This window comes from Herpailurus yagouaroundi, unplaced genomic scaffold (assembly GCF_014898765.1).
Source record: "Herpailurus yagouaroundi ecotype Mexico unplaced genomic scaffold, PumYag 77, whole genome shotgun sequence".
Taxonomy (NCBI): Eukaryota; Metazoa; Chordata; class Mammalia; order Carnivora; family Felidae; genus Herpailurus; species Herpailurus yagouaroundi.
The window spans coordinates 19,553,401-19,577,957 of record NW_024412388.1 but is presented as its reverse complement, the minus strand read 5'-3'; the positions used below and the strand labels follow the sequence as shown (position 1 = coordinate 19,577,957).

At 54.6% G+C, this 24,557-nt stretch overlaps 1 protein-coding gene across 3 annotated transcripts; it reads right to left on the bottom strand.

The window, feature by feature from the left end:
- Positions 1–678: 678 nt before the first annotated feature.
- EXTL1 (exostosin like glycosyltransferase 1) lies at positions 679–16,528 on the bottom strand. 3 transcript variants are annotated; one of them, XM_040465562.1, is made up of 12 exons: positions 15,047–16,525; positions 8,382–8,472; positions 7,986–8,093; positions 7,051–7,170; positions 6,335–6,467; positions 6,025–6,131; positions 4,947–5,036; positions 4,032–4,118; positions 3,485–3,645; positions 2,265–2,436; positions 1,920–2,095; positions 679–1,600 (listed from the first exon to the last, which is right to left on the bottom strand). In XM_040465562.1, exons 1-11 carry the CDS (start codon positions 15,817–15,819, stop codon positions 1,925–1,927), a joined length of 2,013 nt encoding a protein of 670 aa, XP_040321496.1. In that variant the 5' UTR covers positions 15,820–16,525; the 3' UTR covers positions 679–1,600; positions 1,920–1,924. The 3 variants fall into 3 exon arrangements, with proteins under 3 accessions (XP_040321496.1, XP_040321488.1, XP_040321500.1); XM_040465554.1 differs by having other exon boundaries at positions 679–2,095; positions 15,047–16,526; XM_040465566.1 differs by lacking the exon at positions 4,947–5,036 and having other exon boundaries at positions 679–2,095; positions 15,047–16,528.
- Between the last annotated feature and the right edge of the window lie 8,029 nt (positions 16,529–24,557).

Below are 24,557 nucleotides of genomic sequence, written 5' to 3'. Positions count from 1 at the left end.
AGTGTAAAGCAGGTCTGGGGTTTCTACCTCAGTCACCCAGGCCTCCCTTTACAGCAGGAGCTGAAAGCCTGTTCTGGGCTGCATGTTGGTACAGTGTGAGCCCTTGGGACTGGCAGTGCCCTCCGTGGGTAAGGCTGTGCCAAGCCAGTTCAGTGTCTGGGTGCTGTAGCTGTGAGTGGGGAGGGGAAAGATGCCTCTTTCCCTTGGCTGGGCCTGGCACTCAGAGCCCTCCCTGCCCTGGGAAGTCTGCCTGGGCCACAGCTGTGTGCTCCCTCACCCACCTTCAACTGTTCTTGACCCTGGGCCAGAATGCCTTCCCTCCTCAACTCCCAGTCCCCCCCCCCCCCACAATACTCTGGCAGCCCCATGCCTCCCAAGGGAGAGCCCTCTCTGCACCCCAGCTGTGACTGGTTCCAGGGAGGACCTGAATCATCCAAGGGCCAGAGGTCAAACTGGAGAATGGGGGTGGGAAGCCTTGGACAGCATGTTCTCGCTGGCCAGGGTGAGCTGATCACGAGAGTTTCCAAAGCTGTGAGGCCATCAGAGCAGGAAAACACCTGACACCCTGGACCTGGGCTGGACCCACCACCCCCACCTCTCTACAGTCGCCGAGTCCCAGGCGAGCCTTGAGTCCCCCTCCCCCGCGCAGCTGCTGGAGGGGTATTTATAGCCCGAGCATGAGGGGGCAAGGACACGCGCTTTATTTCGGAAGTGATAAGTCCAGTTCCAGGTGGATGAACCCTGGAGAAACCAGGGCCCCTTCCCCCACTCCACTGTCACGGCCAGGGTGCTCGGGACAATCCCATCTCCCACCCAGCCCACCTAGAAATGGCTCCTTCTCAGTCCTGAGTGTGTGGGCCAAAGGAGTGGGTCTCTTTTTTCAAATTCAACCCCCCCCTCCCCCTAGTTTTCAGATCCTGGGCTGCACTGCACCAACTCTCAACGTCCCCTGACCCAAGGGGCGATAAAACTCCGGGCCCTTTCCCAGAGGGAGCGCGGTGTGGCGCTGACCTCTAGTGGTCGTGGCTGGTAGTGCAGAGCCACGGCCAGGCCTGAGCTGAGGGTACCACTGCTCCCCGCCACCCCCGGGCTCGGTTGGGACGGACCTCCTGCGTTCTCAGCCCCTTTCTCCCCGGCCCCATGCTCCGCCAGGTCGGGAAGAAAGCCCCGAAACTAGCTTCTCAGCGCCTCTTTGCTCCACTGCTGGGGTGCGAAGATCGTGCCTGGCAACACAGGCGTCTGCGGGTAGCTGCCTTCCTGCCGGACTGGGAACCCCGTGGGCCGGGTGGAGGGGCGGGCGGGGGGCGGAGGGGGGGGGGGAGACGGAGTTTGGTCTCACTCAACACACTGTCCATACTCCCAACTACGGCACAGGGCCGGGCACGCAGTTGATGTCTCTTTTATCTGTTCGTCAAATATTGGTGTAACACTTGCCAAGCCAGAGAGAAGAGGACATGGCCGGGGCTCCCAGGCTAGTCCTGGGGCCTGACCGTGTACCTTGCAAAGCCGCGCGAACAGTGTGGGAAACACCCGGCTGTGAAAGCTCAGAGGATCCGGGTCAGGGATGGGGGTCAGTCAAATCCATGGAGAAGGCGAAGATCTGAAAGACAAGTAGAAGTCAGTTCCGCAGAAGCCGAGAAAGGCATTCCAGGCAAGGGGTCAGCGATGGCAGAGGCGCCGCAGCAGGGCAAGCGCCTTGCACCTGGGGCCTGCCCCTCGCAGCCGGGCTGGAGGGTGGGGCGGGGCCCCGCGCCTTGGGACGCTAGGGCTGTGATTGGCCAAGAGAGATCTGACGTGTTAGCTAACTGGCTGCCTTGATTGGGTCTCCAGTTGTTCCAAGGGAGGGAGCTGATGCACCGCCTCCCCCGCCCTGAGCAGGTGAGGCGCCCGGTGGGAGCAGGGCTGGGGGCTCCTCTGACCGCTCCTAGGGCTTCTCCAGGCTGCGATACTTCTTGCGCAGCACGGACACCGGGTCCTTGAAAAGCACTGGGTCCAGACGCAGGCGAGAGGAAACCAGGGGCATGTAGCCGAAACCTGCAGCCATCTGGTTGATGCAGTCTCGGGCTGTCGGCTGTGGCTCCGGACCCCCAGGCACCTAAAGGGGAGGAGAAATGCGTTGGAGGTCTCCTCTGTCCTTCCGAACCACCCCCCCTCCCCAAAGCCCCCGAACCCTGAAGCAAAGAGGATTTGAGTTAGACAGTGAGAGGGAATCCCTTCCCCAGCCAGTGCCCTCCCAGTGCCAACCTGTCCCCCTTGTTCCTCACCAGTGGAGGTGTGGCCTCAAAATGCTGCTTCCCATAGGGCACCTTGATAGGGGGCAGCTTGGTGACTGCTGCTACCAGGAAGTTCATCAGGATGTCCACACAGGTGGGTGCTTCATCGGCCAGGGTTCTCAGAGCCTTGGGCAGGGAGTGGGTGAAGAGGGTGTGGTAATACCTGGGCAAAGGGGAATGACAGGCAGAGGCTGCAGCCAAATTCACACACCACCCCTCCCCACCGGGCTCCATTCTCCTCCCTCCTGACGTCACTCTCCCTTTGACTTCAATCCCCAAGGCTCTTTAGAACCCTCTGCCCCCCTCTCTGAGCCCTGGCCATCTCAGAGAGCTCACACCAGAAACACAAACCTCTCTCTACTGTTCTGTGCTCTGTGGTTCTGACATCTGTGCTCAGCAGATGGTGTACTCCTTGCCTTCTCCCTTACAGCTCCTTAGGGCCCCCACCCCTGGGTTCTGAAGTCTGAACTCAGCCAGAATGAGGTGGGGGATCAGCTGGTTCCAAGGCCATTAAATATGGCAGCTCCAAAGACCAGCTTCGGGAAGGCTGTGGATTAACCAGGCTGATGTTGCTCTGGGTGAGCCTTGCTTCACACAGTCCTCCTACAGGACAACCTAGGTCCACCCTGCAGACCTTAGGGGTATTCTTCACCTGCTGAGAATCCCCTGCAGAATCTACTAGAGGTTCCAGGTTACACACACTTGGTTTAAACATGTCTAAGGAACCCCTCTAAAGGAGCCTTCTAGAATTCAGTCCCTGCCCCAAAGACAGGTGCTTCGGTCAACTTCTCGAAGGTCTGGGACAGTCCCCAACCCATCACACACACATTTATAAAGCTTCAGGATCCTTCTCTTGTCACCACCATCGCCAAACCCAAACACTGTCTATACCCTCTACTTAGCTCTACTTAAAACAACACTAGCTACCATTTGTTGACCATCTGTGTGCCAAGGCCTTCATAGGGTTTTCTTACCTGATTTTCACATCAGCCCTGTGAGGTGAAGATATTTTCCGGATAACAAAACTGAGCCTTACAAGAGGTGAGGAGGCTTGCCCATCACACAACTGGGATGTGGCAGATCTGGGCCTTGACCCTGGATCTCCAGGGTCACATAGTGACTGCTATGTTCACTCCCACACCACCCTGCTTGTGGTTCAGAGAGGGGCGTCTCTGGCCCTCTGCTCCCAGGGCCGGGGCCGCCATCTTTACCTGTGGTAGAAGGCAGCTGACGTGAGAACCATGGAGAACTCGTTGGCCCTCTCAGCAGTGTAGCCCCAGCCACCCTGGGCCTCATCCCAGAAGTGGTTCCACGTCAGAAAGCCCACCATCCGCTCGGGGAAGCTCTGCCATACCAGAAAAGCAAAGTCCACCTGGCGAGATAGTTAAGCGAGGTCTGAGGAGGGACTTTCGGACCGGCTGGGAACATCCAGAGATATGGAGGCAAGGCCGGCCTAGCTGGGGGGACTCAGGGGAGAGGAGATGCGAGCGTAAAATTCTCCAGGAGTGCTTGGGGGTGGGGGTGGGGTGTCCCAACTGGGAGCTGGAAACAATGCTTTTTCAGTTGGGAGGCGAAAATTGTTTTCAAGAGTCTGTGGAGCACAAGGGTGATTGGCTCCCTGGGATCGTTTCAAAAGTGGGAGGGTTTACCTCTGCTCTGGTCCTCTGCCCCTCCCCCTTCCAGGAATCTGAGGGGCTTCCGGGGCCCTCAGGCTCTGTCCCCCCTACGCACTGGGCTCCTCGTGGGCCCAGCCCTCACCTCACTTGTGGTAACACTGCTGTGCCCATCGAGGCTGAGGATGGCATCCGTGCTGATGGCTCTGTGCGGGAAGAAGCGGTCACTGACCTGCAGTGGGAGGGAGGTGAGGCCACCTCAGCCGTGGGAACCGTCCCCAGGCTCCCACGGTGACTGTCTGCATATCTGCTAAGCAGGAGCCCCTGCGGACGTGCTGTAGAAGGAAGGGCAGTGCAAACAGCAAGGCTTCCTGGACTTAGGACCTGGAACTCACTCGACGTCTCTGCACTTCAACCTCTCCTTTGGTAAAATGGGGCAGTTGGTATCTAGGGGCCCTTCTGGTTTCAACACCTCAAGATTCCTCTCTTGTCACATTGCATGTTTACCTCAACCCTGCGAGGGGTAGTCAGACATCCTTCATGTGAAAGAAACGGGTCTGGAGAGATGAAGGGCCTCGCCCAGAAGCACATAGCACACAGGTGGCTCACAGCATCCGGGGCTCTTAGAAGCCACCCTCCTCTGGCCCAATTTGCTGCCACCTCTCCCCATTTCCTTAAGGTCCCAGGTCTCTCTTCTAGCTCATCCAAGACAGCCGACATTACTCCCTCTGCCTCCTTTCATCACATAAAACCCCCGTTCTCTGGAAGCACAATTCAGAAGGGCCAGGGATGGAAGCGAATCATTTCTATTAGGTCTGCCGCTGAAACCCACGTCAGACCATCAGCTCCAGGAAGCTCTGCCACAGCACGAGAACAAAGTCTGCCTGGAGAGATACTTAAGTGAGGAGTAAGGGAGGACTTCCTCACTAGCCTCAGGCCTAACTTGAAGTCCAGATTTGGCTCAGTCCCAAATAGAGTCCTCTGTGTGTGCCCTCCCCAGTTCCCAGCATGCAGGGGCAGAATCCCTCCTTCCTGTGCCCCTCTCTGCTCCTCTCCTCACCTTCCTCTGCCCATCCATGACTGTCAAGGGCACTGCTGTCTCAGGCCACCTGGATGGGGGTGGTTTCTCACTGCTCCAGAGAACCAAGATCTAGGAGGAAAGGGGGGTGTTCCTGAAGGGAGAGCAGCTGTGTTTGTGAATTTGGGCAAGAGTTTAGTTGGAGCCAAGGTCTTTCAGTGCTGCCCTGTTTTTGCCTCTGGGATTCTGGAAGGCAGAAATTCCAGTGACGCGAAGGCAGCTACCTATAGCACTAGAACTGAAGAGAGTCAGCTGTCAGGGCACCTGGATGGCTGTCGGTTAAGCGTCTGGCTTCGGCTCAGGTCATGATCTCGCAGTTCGTGAGTTTGAGCCCCACGTTGGGCTCTGTGCTGACTGACAGCTCAGAGCCTGGAGCCTGCTTCAGATTCTGTGCCTCCCTTTCTCTCTGCCCTTCCCCTGAGCATGCTGTCTTTCTCAAAATGAAATAAACATTTAAAAAAGGAGATAGAGTCAGTTGTGGTAACCCCTAGCCTGGGTCCTGACCCCATGTCCCATCCCCATCTTCTCTCAAAAGGCTTTCATTCTCTTCTGCTCCTTTATCGTTCTCAGCCCAGCTCAAATGTCGCATCTGTGGATCTGCTCTGTCTGTTGCTGGCTGAGTTAAGTGCTTCCCTCCCCTGTGAATCCTCTCAAGGCTACGTGGCTTCTCTGGAAGTGAGATTTGACAGTGTGTGCCAGGGAAGGGAATGCTGACTGAATCTGAATCCAGGGCAGAATGCTTTCCTGCTTTTTCTCTGCATCCCCAGCATCAAGCCCATGGCCGGACACTCAGAGAATGACCGATGGGTTAACACATGAATGTATGTTTACTTCTCCAGCCTCCCCAAGGGGCACCTGCTTTTTAGATGATTTTGTCAATTTCCATGAGGGAAGGAGGGAGGAAAGGAACAAGAAACTTGGGACTTAAATAGGAGGGCAGGGATGTGCCTCCCCACAAAATGCGTGGTTATGCTTGGGGTCTAGATGGTCTTCAAGGGCCCTGACCTTGTCCCGCCCCACCACCCTGGATCCCAAGACCCCAGCGGGCAAGGGGACAGACCTGGGCACAGTTCTGGGAGCCTGCCACCGCCTGGATGAGCTTCAGAGGGGGCTGACCTGGGGCCCCCACCCAGATCAGGGCGCTGAACCTGCCCACAGGGCGCGAGCCTGAGGGAATGAGACACGGTTGTTAGGGTAGGAGGAGACCGGACCGCCTAAAGAGTGACCTGAGCTGGGGACTCCGGGAGCCAGGGAAGGGCTTGGCGGGACTGTATGGTTGAGGCTGGGACAGACTTGGAAAGAGTTGGTGAAGGGACTTCAAGTTGTCCCACCCCTAGGACGTACCCCATTGTCCCACCCCCAGGGCGTACCCCGTTGTAGGTGGTAGAAGGGGAAGTCCGAGGGGCTTGCGGAAAAAGTGGGCAAGGCCAGGAGTGCACCCGGGGGGCTGTTCCACAGTAGCGAGGCGTGAGCAGATGCTCCAAAGATCCGGTCCTGAATAATCTGTGAAATGAGAGGGCTGTGCAGAGGCAGTGGCCGGCGTGGCTGTGGGCGGGGTCTGGGGAAGTGCGGCCGGGGCCCTGGCGGAGCCCCGCCCCTCCCCCTCCAGGCTCCAGGGAGGGCAGCAGCTGCGTCACCAAGGGGTTCAGGCGCAGAAATCCAGAGTAGGGACACTCAGTGATGGTGTCCGGAGTTGGCGGATGACGATGTGCTTGCTCCCTCCCTTTCTTTCCTCACTCATGGCAGACATCGCTAGCAAGTTGTGACATTCTTTGTGGACCCAGAATCCCTTTTAACCCAGCACCCCAGGCAGCCACTGCCCATCACCTGGCCTGGCAAGGTGGCACGTGCTTTGAAATCTATTGACCAGAGCTGTCCTTCTACAGAGGGGGAAACTGAGGCCAAGACTGGAGAAGGCACTTGTCCAAGAGCTCAGAGTCAAGTCTCAGATTCATCCTGAGGCATCTTCAAGGGGGACGTCCAAATACTGGGGCAGAAGAAGTGTCCAGAGAGAGGGGTGCGGAGAAGGAGCAGGGGAGAGGCAGGAGCCAAGCACCATGGCCCCCAGCATGTAAGTGCCCCTCACCTCCAGAGTGGTATGCATGACCTTCTCCACTGAGGAGAAGTAGGCATCCCATAGAAACTGGGTCTGCTGACGCAGGGCAAGGACCCGCGTGAGGGGCATCTCCTGGAGGGCAGCGAGGACCTGAAGCACGGAGAGAGAAAAGGAGAAGTCACGGGGCCTTGTCTTTGACTGACTCTGGGGTAGGGACAATCCAGGTTGGAGGTCTGGGAACCAGAAGCCTTCTCCCCACGGTTTTTCAAGTGGGTTAGCTGCAGCTACCCTTGGCCAAGTCCCAGGTGACTTAGCAGTCAAGAGTTCAAGGGTCACACAGAGCTGGGCCTAAATGCCACTTAGTAACTGTGTGACTGCAGACAAACTACTTAACCTCTCTGAGTCTTTGTCCTCATCTGTAAAGAGGGGATGGTACTAGTACCTGCCTCATAGGGTAATTGTGAGGATTAAATGAGATAATACACAGTAAGTGCTTAGCAGATAGTGGAGACTAAGCGACTGGTAGCTATTATTATTAACTGCCATACCGCTCTCACTTCTCAGGGGATTCAAGGCTTATGCCTACGTTTTTCAGAGCCAGGCAGGTTAGTTTCATCAGCTGGAAAAGTCACTGTGCATTTTGTTTTCCCCACCCCAGCCTCCATGGAGGCAGTCAGATTTGGGATTTTCTGTGGCTTTCCTTTAAGTTAGTCCAGTCATGGACCAGTGGAGCTGGGCCCATGGAGATCATCTGATCTAACCTATCCCATTGTACAGATGGGGGAACTGAGGCTGGAAAAGGCTCACAACTTGCTCGTAGTACCCTCAGGAGTTCTGATCCTCTGGGAGCCCCAGAGGCTTGGGGTTTGGGGCAAAATCATCAATATGCACATAAGAGGATAGGAATGAGGACTGAGATCAGTCTGGGGGCCAGTCCCCATCCTGTAGGCAGGGCCCTGAGCTACCTGAAATGGGAGCCTCTCATCAGCTACAATGGCCGCCTTGGTCCAATCGATGACCTCGGAGAAGGGCAGCTCCCACCGAGGGCTGAGAAGCACAGGGATGCAGCCAGCCTGGGGGAAACAGGAGTCACTGGGGAGCCCAGTCCTATATCCTACACACATTCCCCCTCCCTTGGTTCCAAATTAGCAGCTGATTTGGTTGGGGGCAAGGGGCAAAGAAGAGAGAAAAGTGGGTTATTCTACAGAGGGTGTGGTGAGTGTGGCTGTAGGCACGCCTGAGTCCCAGAGTACAGGAATGGGCTGCTCCCTGCCCCTTCCCGTTGGCCTGAGTCCAGAAGTACCCTGCCAGCTCCGGAGTGTGGGGGACAGGGACAGGGGATGCCTAAGTTGGGGTTGTACCTGCAGGGCTTGAAGGAAGTGCAAGGCATCAGGACGGTGGCCGGGGATGAGGCAGAAGGTGGCATTGGGGAGCGTTCCCCCAGGGTGGGTCCTAAGGAGGTACAGGAAGGGGTCCCACACATATGAGGCCTGAGACAGCGGCCCCTCACCCCACCTGGCTCCCTGGATGGTTCCCCAACCCCCCACACGAACACTCCCAAATTCAGAACATGCAAGCCCATCATCCGTGCTTCATGCATTAACCCTCATGCACACACACAGCCACACACTGAACACTAACACACACCAAGCTTCACACTTGCCCCCCACTCGTGGTTGGGCTAGGAGGCAGGAGCCCTAGGTTCCAGTTCTGCCTCTACCCTTGGAGATCTTACACATCTCCCCCTCTCTTCTCTGGATCTCGGCTTCCTCATTTGCAAAATGGGAGGTAGTGGGACCAGCTGTTTCCAAGGCCTGGTCTGAGGGCCTTGGTCTGGGACAGGCACACGTTTGCCAGCCCACTGCTCTGCCACACGCAGATTCTGGGGCAGCCCTCACCTGATTGGCCCCCTTGCCCAGCCTTCCCCCCAGCCTGAGAGCCCAGGCCCATGAAAGGCTCCTCTGTCAGGAGGTGGGCTGGGCCCCCAGCCTGGAACCGCACAGGAAGCTGCTGCCCAGAGGCCCCCTTGCCCAGAGGACAGGCCTCCTCTGTTCCTCCCACCTTCTCCCCCCACCCCCTGGGCCACACTCAGGCTATGTGTATTTGTGGGGGGATGGGCAGGAGCCACCTCCCTGCAACTGCCCACCCAGGGAAGCAGTGCTCATGACCTAGCTACTGGGAGGTGCAGGGAGGGCCTGGAGGGGCAGGACTCCTGGGCTCACACGCCTGCTCAGAATGGGACTGATGAACATGGCCCCGAGGGTCCCAGACCCTCCTCAGCTACAGCCTATCCGGTCTGAGCCTGAACCTTCAAGAAGCAGTCCTTGGAGTGCTTAGCCTCTGGACTAACCCCCACTGAACAGATGGGGGGGGGGGGGGACTGAATCTCAGAGAGACCCAAGGACTAGCTGAGGGTCTCATAAAGGGTTGGAGCAGAGCTGGAACTAGAATCAAATATGCTAACTCCTGCCCCTGGGTTATCTGAACTACCCCACTGGTGCTGCTTAGGGGGTCTCCCAGGGGTTCTGCCTCCTGCCTTCTGTCTCCACTGCTCAGGTGGTCTCTGGCTTCTGGGAGAAGCCACACGTTAAACAACAGGACATTCTCCACCTGATTGGTGCCACAGCACCAGCCAGCCACAGCCCTCCTCCCCTCCCCAGTAAAGCCCTTGGAGGCTGAAAACCCATAAGTTTACGGCTTCAGAGAACCCAGAGACAAAGAGCTTTCTGAATAAACTGTACCCTCAGTCCTCACAAACCTCCACTGTCCTCTCCTCTGTGTCTCTGTATATCCTTCTCCTGAGGGAGTGCCTGGGACACCCCTCTCTGCCTTATAACCCAAGGAATTCTTCCTACTCGATCTTAAATGTCTAAGCTCAAACTTCGCCTCCTCTGGGAAGCCCTCCTTGATCTTTCCAGAGATGGCTCCCTCCTTTCTGCCCCCACGGCTTCTGTGTGCACCACAGTGGTAATGAGCCATGCCAGCTTTTACTGAGCATGTACTTTGTTCGGGCACTACATGCTTTACACATATTAACTCACTTCCTTCTCACGGCAACTCCCTCAGAGATGGGAAGTACATGCTGTTAGTGCCCTGTTTGCAGATGAGGAAACCGAGGCCTAGAGAGGTCACATAGCTCTGAAGTAGAGGAGACACCAAGGTAGCTGGCACAGCATCTCTCTGCTTAACAATGTGTGTCATAACCAGTGACTTATCTGTCTCTCCCATAAGACCGAACAGCTTAAGGACAGGGGCCGTGCCTTCCTCACCTTAGCATCCCCAGGGCCTAGCAGAGCACCTGGCAGAGAATGGACAGGTAATGGCTGCTAAATGAATGAACGTTCAGTGTGCAATAAAGGATAGACGCAGGACCATGGACCAAATGTCCAAAAGGTCATTTTCAGCACAAGTTGTAGTAATGGATCTGGCAGAGTAGTGAGTGGGTGGCCTTGAGAGATGGTGAGATCCCCATTGGTAGAGGTAAACAAGCAGATCTGGATCAGCACCTGAATGGGTGTGTGAGTGTGTTATGGAGGGGGCTTCATGGTAACTGCCAATGAAGTAACCATATAAGGTACTTGCCCCAGGCTCAGGGTCTCAGTGCCCAAGATGGAGTCAGTGTGGCTCCACCACGGCCCCATGGCTCCACTGGGCTCTATTGAGGCCTGGCTATAGCCAGGGCCACGTTGTGACCTCCATGTGTCCTAGGCGCTTTGGCCTTTGGGGCCCCTCTGCTATTAAAAAAAAAGGGGGAGGGGTGGCTCAGTCAGTTAAACATCTGACTTCAGCTCAGGTCATGATCTATATCTGTATCTCTCTCTGTATAAATTACATTTGATCATTGTTGGTATAAAAATGAAAATACCAGAGTACCTGGCTGGTTCAGTTGGTGGAACATGTGACTCTTGATATTGGGGTTGTATGTTCAAGCCCATGTCAGGTGTAGAGATTATTTAAAAATAAATCTTAAAAAAAGAAGTGGCACCTGGGTGGCTCAGTCAGTTAAACGTCTGACTCTTTTTTTAAAAAAAAATTTGCGTTTATTTTTGAGGGAAAGAGAGAGCAACAGAGCATGAGTGGGGGAGGGGCAGAGAGGGAGGGAGACACAGAATCTGAAGCAGGCTCCAGGCTCTGAGCTGTCACCACAGAGCCTGATGGGGGGCTCAAAGTCATGAACTGTGAGATCATGACCTGAGCCGAAGTCTACTCAATCTACTGAGTCACCCAGGCACCCCTAAGCGTCTGACTCTTGGTTTCAGCTGAAGTCATGATCTCACAATCATGAGATTGAACCCTGCAGTGTGTTCTACGCTGGGCGTGGAGCCTGCTTAATTAAGATTCTCTCTCTCGGGGCGCCTGGGTGGCTCAGTCGGTTAAGCATCCGACTTCAGCTCAGGTCACGATCTCGCGGTCCATGAGTTCGAGCCCCGCGTCAGGCTCTGGGCTGATGGCTCAGAGCCTGGAGCCTGCTTCCGATTCTGTGTCTCCCTCTCTCTCTGCCCCTCCCCTGTTCATGCTCTGTCTCTCTCTGTCTCAAAAATAAATAAACGTTAAAAAAAAAAAAGATTTTCTCTCTCCCCCCTGCCCCTCCCCTGCTTGTTGATGCGTGGATGCCCACACACACGCTCTCTCTCTCTCAAAAACAATTAAAAAAAGAAATATTAATATTATATATTAAAACATTTTATTCTGTTTAAATTATTTTTTTTTCTTTTCTCTTTTATTTTTTTTTTAATTTTTTTTTTTAATTTTTTATTTTTTCAAACGTTTATTTATTTTTGGGACAGAGAGAGAGAGAGCATGAACGGGGGAGGGGCAGAGAGAGAGGGAGACACAGAATCGGAAACAGGCTCCAGGCTCTGAGCCATCAGCCCAGAGCCCGACGCGGGGCTCGAACTCACGGACCGCGAGATCATGACCTGGCTGAAGTCGGACGCTTAACTGACTGCGCCACCCAGGCGCCCCTCTTTTCTCTTTTAGAGAGGGAGGGAGCATGAGCAGGGGAGATGAGCAGAGAGAGAGAATCTTAAGCAGGCGCCACGCTCAGCACAGAGCCTGACACAGGGCTTGATCCCATGACCCTGGGATCATGACGTGAGTTGTTGGGTTTTTTTTAATTTTTAAAAAATGTTTATTTATTTTTGAAAGAGATAGAGAGACACAGTGCAAGTAGGGGAGGGGCAGAGAGAGAGGGAGACCCAGAATCCAAAGCAGGTTCCAGGCTCTGAGCTGGCAGCACAGAGCCCATCGTGGGGCTCGAACTCACAACCTGGGAGATCATGACCTGAGCTGAAGTTGGACGCTTAACCGACTGAGCCACCTGAGTTGAAATCAAGAGTCAGACGCTCAACTGACTGAGCCACCCATGCACCCCAAAACATTTTCTTCTATTTAAAAGTTCATTTTTTCCTTCTGATTTTCAAAGAAATGAAAATGTTTTCATGGGTCCCTAAAAGTGTCATGGGCCCTAGGCACCGCGCCTCCTATATCCAAAGGAGAAAGGCCAGGGGACTTGAAAACATGAACTGAATTTATGTTAAAAAAAAAAAAAAAAAAAAAAACCAAATGGGGGAGAGCACATATACGTGTTGTTTGTGCACACACAGAGTACCTCAGAAAAGACACAAGAGAAGCTAGAAACGGTGTTTGGCTCCAGGAAGGAAAACTGGGTGGCCAGAGACAGGGGTGGGAGGGAGTTTTGCTGTATGCCCTTTTGTGCCTTTGGAATTTGGTACCATGTGAATGAATTCCCTATTCATAAAAATAAATAAGTAACAATTTAAATGGGTGGAGGCTTATTCCAAAGGAACAGAAGACTGTTCAGCGAAGGTGGAAAAATGTGGGCTTTGTGGCCAGAAGTGCAGGGTTTAACCCCAGACTCCACCGCTGCCGCTGCCCCTCTAGCCGTCCCATCAGAAACCTGAGGGAGGCCGTGGTGAATCGAGGAGCTGGTCACCAAAGAGCCTCGGCTGGCTCCCTCCCCCTCTCGGAGCCTCAGTTTCCTTTTCCCTGAAATGGGAATAATAATACCTCCCTTGAAGGGTACTTGAGTGTGCACGACTTGTGCAAAGTGGCCGGCGCAGCACCTGGCCCAGAGCAAGCTCTCCCCACGTGTTGGCTTCCGCCCCTCCCCCGCCCAGTGAATGTGGGACAGTGGCCCTGGGATGGTGGCAGAGACTATGAATTGCCTCTTTCTCTGGCCAGTACTTGTTTATTCAGGCCACCCTCCGAGGGCTGCCCCGTGGCTGGTGGCCTCCCTCTCTCACTCCGTCCCTATACTGTCTGGCTGGTTCAGGCAGCTGCGCAGCACCTCAGGGAAACTGAGGCTCCAGCTACTCCGGAGGTTATAAGTCCTGTCCCCTGCAGGTGGGCTGAGGCCAAAGAGAGAACTTCTGGAAGTTCAGAGGGCAGTCAGAGGCTGCCAGCCATCACACCTTGGGAACGCGCTCATCAACAATGCTACTTAGAGGGTGGCCCCCACTGATTAGGAAGCCTTGACCAGTTCTGGCCAATTTTGGATCAATCGGTAAACATTCAGCGAGCCAACAGTTCACCTACTGAATGCAGCTCCTTTACTGTCGGTTGCTCAACGCAGTTCAGACTGAAACAGCTTTCAGATTCACCAGTCAGCAACTGCATACAGCAGTAACTAAAGTCAGCTAGAATTTCCTCTAATCAAGAATAGCTAAGTGCCTAATCAGAAAGTGAGGCAGGGCCCTGGCGAGCAAGAGAAACTTGTTCATGGAAGGTAAGCTCTGTCTGAGCTCTGAGTTTGAGGTGCCTGGAGGTGGGGGGGGGAATCCCCAACTTTTCAGGTCACTGCTGAGGATGCCTGCTAGGGGTGGGTCCAGGCAGAAGGGCAATTCCATTCCTACTGGTGGCTGTGGGGCTCCCTGGAGGCCATGTGCCTTCAGGAGGGAGAGTGATTGCATTCCCATGAGACCCCCTGAGACGCAGAGGCGAAAATGGAACTTGGCCACGTGAAGAATTCCTAGGAGGGAGGTAGAGCCGAAAATAGCCCATGTTGTTCTAGCAGAGAACAGGGAGATACCTGAGGGAGGGAGCGACAGAAGGACACCAGACTGACAGGTTCCAAATCGGGTCTGCCCCAGAGATGGAGAAGGAACCCTCTGCCCCAGGGACCCCGGACAACCTCCAAAGGGCTCTGGTTCCTGCCTGCTCAACCAGCCTTTTGGACACCGCTGGGCTCCTGGGGGTGCAGGAGGGGTAGGGTGCTTAGGGGTTAACTGCCCCATCACCTGAAGCGTGTCACCCCAACTAGCCCAGGGAGAGAGCAGTTTCTGAACAACTCTCCACGTCCCATAGGCCACCATGCCCCTTATACGTCTCCAGGTGGCAAGTTCTTCTGGAGGTCTGACCCCATTCATATTTGTCGTAACCCAAAGCTGTTTCCTTGAGAGGCTAATCCCCCAAGTTAGACACAGGAGCAACTTCCATCTGTGACCAGCTCTTAATCTCCACGGCTCCGAGGCATTTGATGGGTTGATCATAAACTCTTGGTTAAAACTCCGAATTCTAATGCTCTGGAAATAAGCAACTCTGGATGTAAACACTGGCTGTGCTCTTGTTGTCTGGATGGCCTCAGACAAGTTACTTAACCTCTCTGAGCTTAGCGTCTGGTACACAAACAAATGACAGCAGTTAGTATTATTTTATTGTAACTATTATTTCTAACTTGGGACAGAGTGACCACTATAGATGTGTATGTTAAAATATTAGGGAAGGAGGAACCGGAGTAAGAGAAAAAGAGTAAGTAGGAGGGAGGCATGTTTTTGTTTTTAAAGACTCCCCCAAGGGAGACTCCAGAATCCACTTCGGACACCCCTTACGGCAAAGCACCCTCTTGGTGGTGTTTTCTCTCTGTCTAACCTGATCCCCTCCTGTTGCAGCTGAGGCCAGGCCGGTTCTCCCATCCCATCTCAATCCTGCCCTCCACCCTGCCCTCTGAGCTCATTCCCACTGCAGACCCTTCCCACCCAGCCCCCAAGGGTAAAGGTCCACTTACTGCTCGGGTCCACGGTCCTGCTCACAGCGCCCATCCCAGGGACAGGCAGAGGGGTCAGTGCCTGCTGTGCGCCACCCGCCCCTCTCCTCTGCCAGGGCTAGCAGGGGCACCCCGGGGTGGGGGCTGTGCTGTCGCAGCTGGCCAGGTGCCCCACCTCGCAATGGGTGGGCTTCAGGGAGAAGCGGGAGGGCCACGTCAAAGCCAGGCCGGAAGGTGTCCACTGTGGGGCTGGCCTTGGCCACCATCGCCCGTCCCCGCTGGAAGGTCTGGGGGCAGGGGGCTGGGTGGAGATCGAGGACCAGATGGTTCCTTCCCCCATTCCATTGCTGGGGCACTGGGCTGCACTCTCCAGCTGGGACTTCCAGGCTGAGGAAGAGGAGGAGGCAGGCCTCCTCAGGGCTGGCCGTGTGGTAGCGGGAGCTCTCAATGGAAGCCAGGATCTTGCGGTGAGCGGCAGAGATGGGTCCAGCCACCGGGTGCACGAATACCTTGAGACCACCAGTCCTGCACTTCGAGGCGTCAAAGCAAGCCCCCCAGTCGCAGCCGCCACCACGGGGTGCTTGAGGAGGTTGAGGGGCATCTTCTGGGAGTTCGCCAGGCTGGGAGAAACTCGGCAGGAGCTCTGTATCCAGCCAGCGGGGCCAGCCTTGGGGGGCACTTGCCCAAGGTCTGGCAGGCACTGCCAGGCGGAGAAGGGGGAAGACTCTCAGGAGGACGAGGAGCCAAGAGGCCGAGAGTGCCAGCCAGAGGGACTTGCCTCTCCACGACTGCATGTGGCCACCCGCAGCCAGGGCTAGGGGAAAGCAGGAGCAGGGGCTTGTGGGTGAGCTGGAATCAGCCTTCTAGTTCAGCGTCTTCATTGTTGTAGATGGGAAGACTGAGGCCCATGGAGAGCAGGCTGCCTGTGTGAGGTCACACAGCAGGTCACCAGCCAGGCACAAGGAGCCCAGGTAGGACCCGGCTTTCTGGCCTTGCCTTCCTACAGTCAGGAATCTGCTTCGTTGGCCTTCGGACAGCCAAGCCAGCCTTTGCCCTCTCAGCAGGGCCCCCTGCCCCTGGGCACTGCTCAGCTGATGCAACCCTGACCGCACTGCAAGGCCGTGTCCTTCTGTCCTCCTGGCTGCACCCCCTGACCTTGGCCTCAAAGGAGAGGTGGGCAGTCTGCCAGGCCATGGGGGACCCGTGGGGGCTCTCACAGGAGGTGGCTTGGCCAGCACGCAAGGCTGGCCTCCCCAATCCTCCCCTTGCCCAAGTGGCCCCTGAGTAGCCCTGGCCGCCCCTGTGCCCACTGGCGGGCACTTCTGGGCTGTGGGCCTAGTGGCTGGAGCTAAAATTAGACCCTGCGCCCCATGTGGGCTATCAGGGTCAACTGAGGTCAAGGCCGACTGAAGCAGTGCCCTCCGCCTGGGGGGCCGGGAGTGCTCTGGGTCCTAGTCTTCTCCCCCCACTGCCGCTGTCCCCCCCAGCTCAGGGAGCTCGACTCCTCCTCCCCCACCCCTAGCAGCCGGTCCTGCACCCTCTGGCTTGGAGCTATCTTGGTGCAGAGGCCAGGGACCCTGCCCCACGCCCCTGTTCCATGGCCCCCCTGCAGCCCTGCCGGTGTCTTTTCCCGGTCCCTCTCAGGGTTGCATCTGGCCCCGACTAGATCTCTTTCCCAGCCTGGCTCCTCCCCTGCCAGCCTGGATTCGCTCCTGCCTGGGAGGCAGGGTCTCGGCTTAACCCCTTCCAAACCGGTTTCCTCAATGGCCAATAATCCTCAGCAGCAGGACCCACACCTCATAGTTTGCCTCAGGCTGTCACAGCCTGAGTCTCTGAATTCACACACGCGCCCTCCAAGGAAAAGGTCAGAAGAGGTTGTCATTCTTTACAGGTGAAGAAAAGTGAAGCTCAGAGAGGAGAGTGGTATCTTCCTAAACTAAGAGGTGGCAGAGCAGGGATTTGAACCCTGAACTCCTGACCGTACTCCTTAGAGCTTCCCCCTGGCCACCCCAGCTGGGGGTATGTTTGCAGGGAGTCTATAAATCAGCTGATGAGAAAGTCAACAGATGAGAAAAGTGAAGCAGGAAGGGGTGGGGGGAGGCAGGGGGAGGATGGGAGGGGTGGGTGTTGTTAGGTAAGATGCTCTCAAGGATTCTCAGGATCGGTCCCTCCTCCTTCAGCACCACCTCTCAATCTCATCTAGCTGCAGCCTTTTGGGGCCCACTCCTGGCACCTCTCACAGGTGCCCAGGTCTGCCTTTGTCTAGAGCTCTGTAGGAGAGGTCTTGGTGTTCATCTTCCAGTCCATATGGTAAGTTTTACCTGAGGTTGAACTTGACTGTCTGTTAGTCCACAGCCATTGAGGGGTTCCCTTGCTCAGTTTCTTCGTCTGTTCTCTGAAAGGGGAATCAGGAATGGGTGATGTTATCCACTGAAGAATCACCGAGGCGAAGAGGGAGACACAGACACTGGCTGCCAGGAACCCCAGGCTGACCCTCTGGGAGGGAGGCCACAGGGAACTGGCCAACTTGGAGTGAACTCTGCCTCTACCTCTTAACAGCTGGATGAGGCGGGGCCTCTGTCCCCTTATCTCTAGATGAAAGTAAGGATCTTCGCCAAGAGATGGTTGGCAGGTTAAATCCAGGCCTATCCCATGGGGTCCCTCCGCAAGTGGCAGCCTCCTTTCCTTGCTGGCCTTCCTTTGATCTGAGAGGGCCACTGATCTGACCAGAGAGCCACCATGCGCAGCCCGTCTGAGGGAAGAACACGGTTCATTCACCCAAGAATGTCCCCAAAATGTCCAGCACAGAGGAAACCTGGCCTCTTTGCCCACAGTGTCTGTCCCTAGGGATGGACTGACTTTCCCTGGACGCATCAGGCTTTGCCACAGGAGAGAGGCCTTTGCTCTTGCTGTCTGCTGCCCCTGCCATTCACCTTACTCAGCTAACTCCATCTCATCCTACAGGAATCAGCCAAAGGCTCCCCTCCTGCAGGAAGCCTCCTGACTTTCCTGGGGCTTGGTCTGATTACTCTAGGTTCTCATGCCGCTTTTCATCCTTCTATCCCTGTACTCATTCATTCATTCATTCATTCATCGAACAAATACTTAATGAGTACTAAACATGGGCCAGGTTTTGTGCCAGGCAAAGAACAATAACGGCTAACATTCATATTATACTTACTTTGTACCTCGCACAACTCTAAGTGCAAGTGTGTTAGCTCATTTACTCCTTTCCTAGGGGGACTCTGAGGAAGGTACTGCTATTGTCCCCATTGTACAGATGGGAATGCAGAGGCCCAGGCAGTTAGGTAACGTGCCTAAATTCCCACATCTTAGCCAGGCTTTGGATCCAGTCAGTCCATTCCTTTAGCCATTGTACCCGTCTCCTGAGACAGGTACACCCCCATTCTTGCAGAACTGCACCTTCCCTGAGAAATACCAGGATGCAGGCAATTACAGAACGAGGGGAGGGGGGACTGAGGGAGTGCACAGAGGAGCTGCCAAACGCCGGGGCCAGAGAAGTCATCTCAGGCAGTGACTCCTACCCTAAGATTTGACAGACGAAGTATGTTTTTTTAGAAAAACCACTGTGGCTACCCCTATGGGAACAGACAGGAAATGGCAAGAGTGGAGGCAGGGACCACTTTTGTTTTTTTTATGGTTCATTCATTCACTCATTCCACAACTACTTAAGGAGCCCTCGCTGCGGGCCAGGCAGGATCTAGAAGCAGGGAACAAAGCAGACAGAATCTTGCCCTCATGGAGTTCACATTCCAGGGTGGGGAGATTGGCAATGAACGAAAAGAAATATCTCCTGTTATTCGGCAACAAATATGGAGAACGGGAGGGGCTGCAGAGTTACATGGGACCAACAGGGAAGGCTGGCTGAAAAGCTGGCATCTGCGAGGGAGTGAGTGGAGAGCGTGTGCGAGGTCAGGTCACTCCAGCAGCAGGGGAGGAGCCAGGGCGCAGGTTCTGGGGTGGGGGCGGGGTGCGTACATGCGACGTGAGAGGCATGGTCTGACTTGTCTCTGTGACACCTCTCGGACTTCAGGGAAGAAGCTGGCGTCGGGACAGAGACAGGAGCGGGGAGCCCCGGTGGCCCAGGTGAGCCACGCAGGGGAGCCCTGACGGTGGCTGGGAACCAGGGTGGCAGGGGTGAGAAGTAGTTGGATTCTGGGCATATTTCGAGCTAGGGCAAAATGACAGATTTGGTGATGGACTGGATGTGAGATTTGGCCTGAGCCATGAGCAGGATGGAGCTGCCATCAACGGGGATGGGGAAGACTGAGTGGGGAGCCAATCTGGGGGAAAAGGTCAGGAGTTCAGTTCTGAGGCTTTAGCCTCACTCATGCTCCTCATCCCAGCACTAAGGTAATAAATGTCCAACAAATACTTGTTGAATGAGTGAATGAATGGATGGGCGGACAAAGCTGGCAGGGCTAGGAGGTCAGGGCCGGCTGGTGCGGGGCTCGGTAGGGGACGACTGCTCCTGCTCCCCCCGCCCGGGCACCCTGGCTGGCTTCTGCCTGTGTCCACACTTGCAAACACACGCAAGCTGACCCCTACCTTCGGCCCTACGAGGGAGGCTCGCAGGCTGGCTGGGCCCTGGGCTCGTCTGGCCTGCGATTCACATGGTCGCCCTGCAGCTTGGATGGAGGAAGAGAAGGCAGGGCATCCTGGCAGGCAGGACTGAGCTGGGCTCATGCTAAAAATATACCGCTGGGCTCTTCCAAAAGCTCTGGGGCCTCCACCAAGCTCTTCAGGGCTCATCGAAGTCACCAGGAGCTCCTGTCCCATAGCTGGGCTCTGGTCAATGTCACAGTGGCCGACACTTTGGGGAGATGGGGGGTGAGACAGGGCAGGAGGGAAGGGACAGCAGTGAGGAGGAGGAGGGGGAGAAGGCCTGCGCTCTGGTTCAGCGAGGGGAGGCTTCTGGGAGAAGGCAGAAGTCTTGTTTTCTGCAGGGTTGAAGCAGACCTTGATGTGGATTGGAGTCGAAGCGAGCTCTGGATGGCATCCCGGAGCTGGAGCACTGCTGTGTTTGCTTTGTAGCTATGGTGGTGTCACGCTGCCTGGGGGCTGCCTGAGCGTGGGCTGGCTTCCTGCCCGAGGTGCCAGGTAACATACTGGCCAAGTGCCCAGGCAGAAAGTGGGGACTAGCACCACCTTGTTTGATCTGGAGCATTCCCTCTTTGCCCCCTGCTTCTGCCTCCCTCCCGTCTGTCCTTCTCTGGAACGGACCTGAAATTTCTAGGTGGGATGTATCTAGTCTTCCGAGAGGAAGGGGTCTGGAGCATTGGCTCAGGTGCTCCTAACAAGCTGTGCGTTCCTGTGTAAGTTGCTTCACCTCCCTGTGCTGCTGTTTCCCTCTCTATAAAATGCTGATAATAGCACACTCCTCAAAGGCTTCCTGGGAAGAGGATTAAATGAGATCATGAATGGACAACCTTCCACACACCATGCCTGGCACAAAGCAGGCAGCTGACAAATGGTCTCCTCCTTCCTCCTCCAACCCAGGGAGGGGGAGGTGAGTGGGCACACACTAAGCTGTCCCTCCGGGGTGGATCAGGGCCAGGACTTGGGCTTTCTCTCCTGTGCCCATGTTCTTCCCCTGCGCCCCCATCTCTGTTCAGAAAGAAAGAGACTTGGAGCTCCAGGAGGTGATCACCATGGCAACCCATCTGCTGCTTCTTGTCTGTTGCTGTTTTTTCCTCTAGCCTTGAGCTTTCTGGGTGTCTCACTGCAAAATTCACAAGTGTTGGGGGATGGATGCCACGAGAGGCTCTAGGGTCCCAGCTCTCACTTGCTTGAGCACAGATAACCCCCAAACCATGGTGAATCTCCTCAGGACTCTATGATATCCATCCAGCTCCAGCTAAAGTGGGTTTCCCCCTCAGGCCCCACCAGGATACAGTCAATTCCTGCCTATCGTGGAGAACTCAGACCTGGAACCCAGACCTGGGGCAGGGCCAGGGAAGCTGCCCAGGGGACCTGGGGATGGGAGTCAGTGAGAGCTGGCCTCTGCCACTCCCCCAGGTCTAGCTGTGTGACCTTGGACAAGTCCACACCCTGGACCTCAATTTCTTCTTGTTCTTTTTTCTTTTTTCTTTATTTTTTGTATAATCTTTTTTAGTGTTTATTTATCTTTGAGACAGAGAGAGAGTGCGTGTGGGGGAGGGGCAGAGAGAGAGAGGGAGACACAGAATCTGAAGCAGGCTCCAGGTTCCGAGCTGTCAGCCCAGAGCCCGACGCGGGGCTTGAACTCACGGACCGCGAGATCATGACCTGAGCCGAAGTCGGCCGCTTAACCGACTGAGCCACCCAGGCGCCCCTAGACCCAGACATTTTATAAGCATGATAGCAAAGACACTAAGTTGTAGAAAACAGGTAAGATACGAATACAATACAAATAGCGAAACAAATGATTTCTGACCAATAGAGATCATTCCAAAGGTTATAAGTCATGCCCTGCAGGGTATTTGCCAGTTTAGAATCTGACTAGCAATCTTTTTCCAGCATTCTCTGTGCTTCATCTCCGATCCTCAGTAAGTCGCTGGAACCAGCCCTCTCATCCTATAGTTTCCTTACGATTAAGTGAAATACAACTTTGACATACACTCGCTATGCATTGGTATGATCATTTTTTTTTTTTTTTTTTTTAGCACTTGGAAGACTTTAATTTGGTAGCTCAGTGAACTTCATTTTACTCTTCTGTAAAATTCAAGGGAGGAATTCAAGGAACTTCAAGGGAGGGGCCGGTACATTTGCTTGCCATGTGCCAGACCCTACCCGAGCTCTTTGGATCCATGAATTCATTTGAGCCTCATAGTGAAACTGTTAGGATGGGCGTCTGTTCTCCCCATTGAACAGGTGAGGTTAGTGAAGTTCAGAGAGGTGAAGTGATGGCCCCAAGGCTGCATAACTGGTGAGTAACAGCCTAGATTTGAACCCCTGCTTCACAGAATAATTCATCAGCCAAGGCTACCTTCTAACCAGCCACACGTGGACACAGCCCAGGGTCTGGGTCCTCTGCCTCCTGGGAGGTGGGTCTCTGCTTCCCTCGGGTGGGTGTCTGATAGCTGGAGAAAGCCACAGGGGATTGAGGTGAGCAGGCATTCTGGTCCAGCCTCTCACAAACAGGACACTGTCCCTGCCTGAAACTTCAGGCCGAGTTTTCAGCCCTGGCCACTCCTTTGGGGCTTGTATTCCTGAGACAGGGGTCTTGGGGTAGGGGCTGGGGGATGGCAGGCCAGGACTGGACAGGCCTAGAGAAGGAAATATCAAACCCTGGTCATAGTCATTCCATTCCATCCTCCTGAGTGTTTTTATTTATTTATTTATTAAAAAAATTTTTTTTGATGTTTGTTTATTTTTGAGAGAAGACAGAGTGTGAGCAGGGGAGGGGCTGAGAAAGAGAGAGGGAGACACAGAATCCAAAGCAGGCTCCAGGCTCTGAGCTGTCAACACAGAGCCCAACACGGGGCTCGAACTCACCAACTGCAAGATTGACCTAAGCCAAAGTTGGAGGCTTAACAGACTGAGCCACCCAGGCGCCCCTCCACTGTCCTGAGTGGTTCAGTTGAATTATTCCCTCTCTGAAGTCTCCAAAGCCATGCCCAGCTGCCTCATTCCCTCGACCCACACCCAGAGCTACCCACACCCAGACTCCTCCACCTCAGTCCTGGGTGCCAAGGGGTTAATCGACAGGCCAGCTTGGCAAGTGTTTACAAAGCAGTCAGGCTGCTTGGAACCCTAGGTAATTAACAGGCTGCTTTTCAAAGCCAAGGCAGGAAGATTTATTTCTCCTCTCCTCCCTCCCCAGGGATTCAGCTTGGCAGAGTAAACACAGCTTTCTATTGGCTCTTTGAGGAGGTGCCCAGCAGAGGACTAGGAGCTAGGGGCAGGAATTAGGCCCGGAGGTAGGCTTCAAGAAGGAAATGAAGGGGGCTCAGTCCCATTTCTCTGGGAGTCTTGGCCCCACCTCCGAAGCCTGGCCCACACTGACATTCCTTATGACATGATAATTATTGCTATAATTGATGGGAGTGCATGCAAGGGCTGGGCCCCTTATATCGCCTCATTTAGTCCCTGCAACCCCCAGAAGAGCTAGGTGCTCGAATCTCTGCTTCCAGAATAGGGAAAGGAGATGCAGAGAGATGAAATCACTTGTCTAGGGTCACCCAGCTAGTAGATTGTAGAGACAGGACCAAACCATGATCTGTCCGACTGCTGGGCTTTATACTCTCCCTGATGAAAGAAAAAACTGTCTATTTGTTGAGTACCTACTATGTGGCAGGCACTGTGTTGGACATTTCAATCTCTAATCTGGAAGTACCATTTCCTAGAGTCTCTTCATTAACATCAGAAGAGTGAGATAGTACAGACCATAACTGGGGGAGGAAACGAAGCCGTGAATCCTGGAAAGAAGGACAGGATGGGCCCCTTGAAGGTTGCCTCTTGTAATCCAAACAGCATCCTCATCAGATGTCCATCAGGTCCCTGACAAACCCTGACAGTAGCCTGGCTCCCACCTCCTGCTCCTACCTAGTCCAAGCCCACCATAATTTCGTGTGTGTGTGTGTGTGTGTGTGTGTGTGTGTGTGTATCATTGCATTAGGCTCTGGCCTCTCTTTCCTCTTGTCTCACTAAAATACTATTTCCTCACATCAGTCAGAGAACCTTGTTAAAGTGTAAACCCCATCCCTCCTTGGCTATATTAACCATGTCTTCTTATTTTCTGTATTTTGATGCTTTGACATTGGGGCCTTGCTGCCCCTCCCAAGGTTAGCCCATTCCTGGAGATAAAAACAACTCACTCTCGAGCTTACCTTTCAAAAAATTTTTCTAATGTTTATTTTTATTTTTGAGAGAGAGAGAGAGAGAGAGAGAGAGAGAGAGAAAGAACATGAGTTGGGGAGGGGCAGAGGACGAGGGAGACACAGAATCCAAAGCAGGCTCCAAACTCTGAGCTATCAGCACAGAGCCTGATGCAGGGCTGAACTCTCCAAGTGAGAGATCATGACCTGAGCCAAAGTCTGACACTCAACCAGCTGAGCCACCCAGGTGCCCCTCAAGCTGGTCTTTCAAATGCAAGCCAACAGATCCAGAGCCCATACTCCCACACACCTCCTCAAGGGCTCTCACATTCAGGGCCACTATCCCCCTGCCCTATTCACCCCAGGGCCAGGTACTCGACAACCACAACCGGGAGATGGCCCCTATGTCTCAGAGCCTGCGGGCATTATTCATACTAGCCGATCCTAAACCACCTTCCCCTCCCTTATCCATTCCTCCCACAGAAACCACAGTAAAGGCTCCTGCCCAGTTTTCTTCCCTTGCTCCCTCTGCTTCCTGACCCCTTGTAGCAGCGTGGTCCCCCTCCTCTTAGGACCTGTGAGTAAAACAAACCGTGTCTTCAGTCCTAGGTGTCTCCTGATCTGTTGGCCTTGCCATACCTAAATAATTAAACCTCTTTTTTATTAAAAAAAATTTTTTTTAATGTTTATTTATTTTTGAGACAGAGAGACAG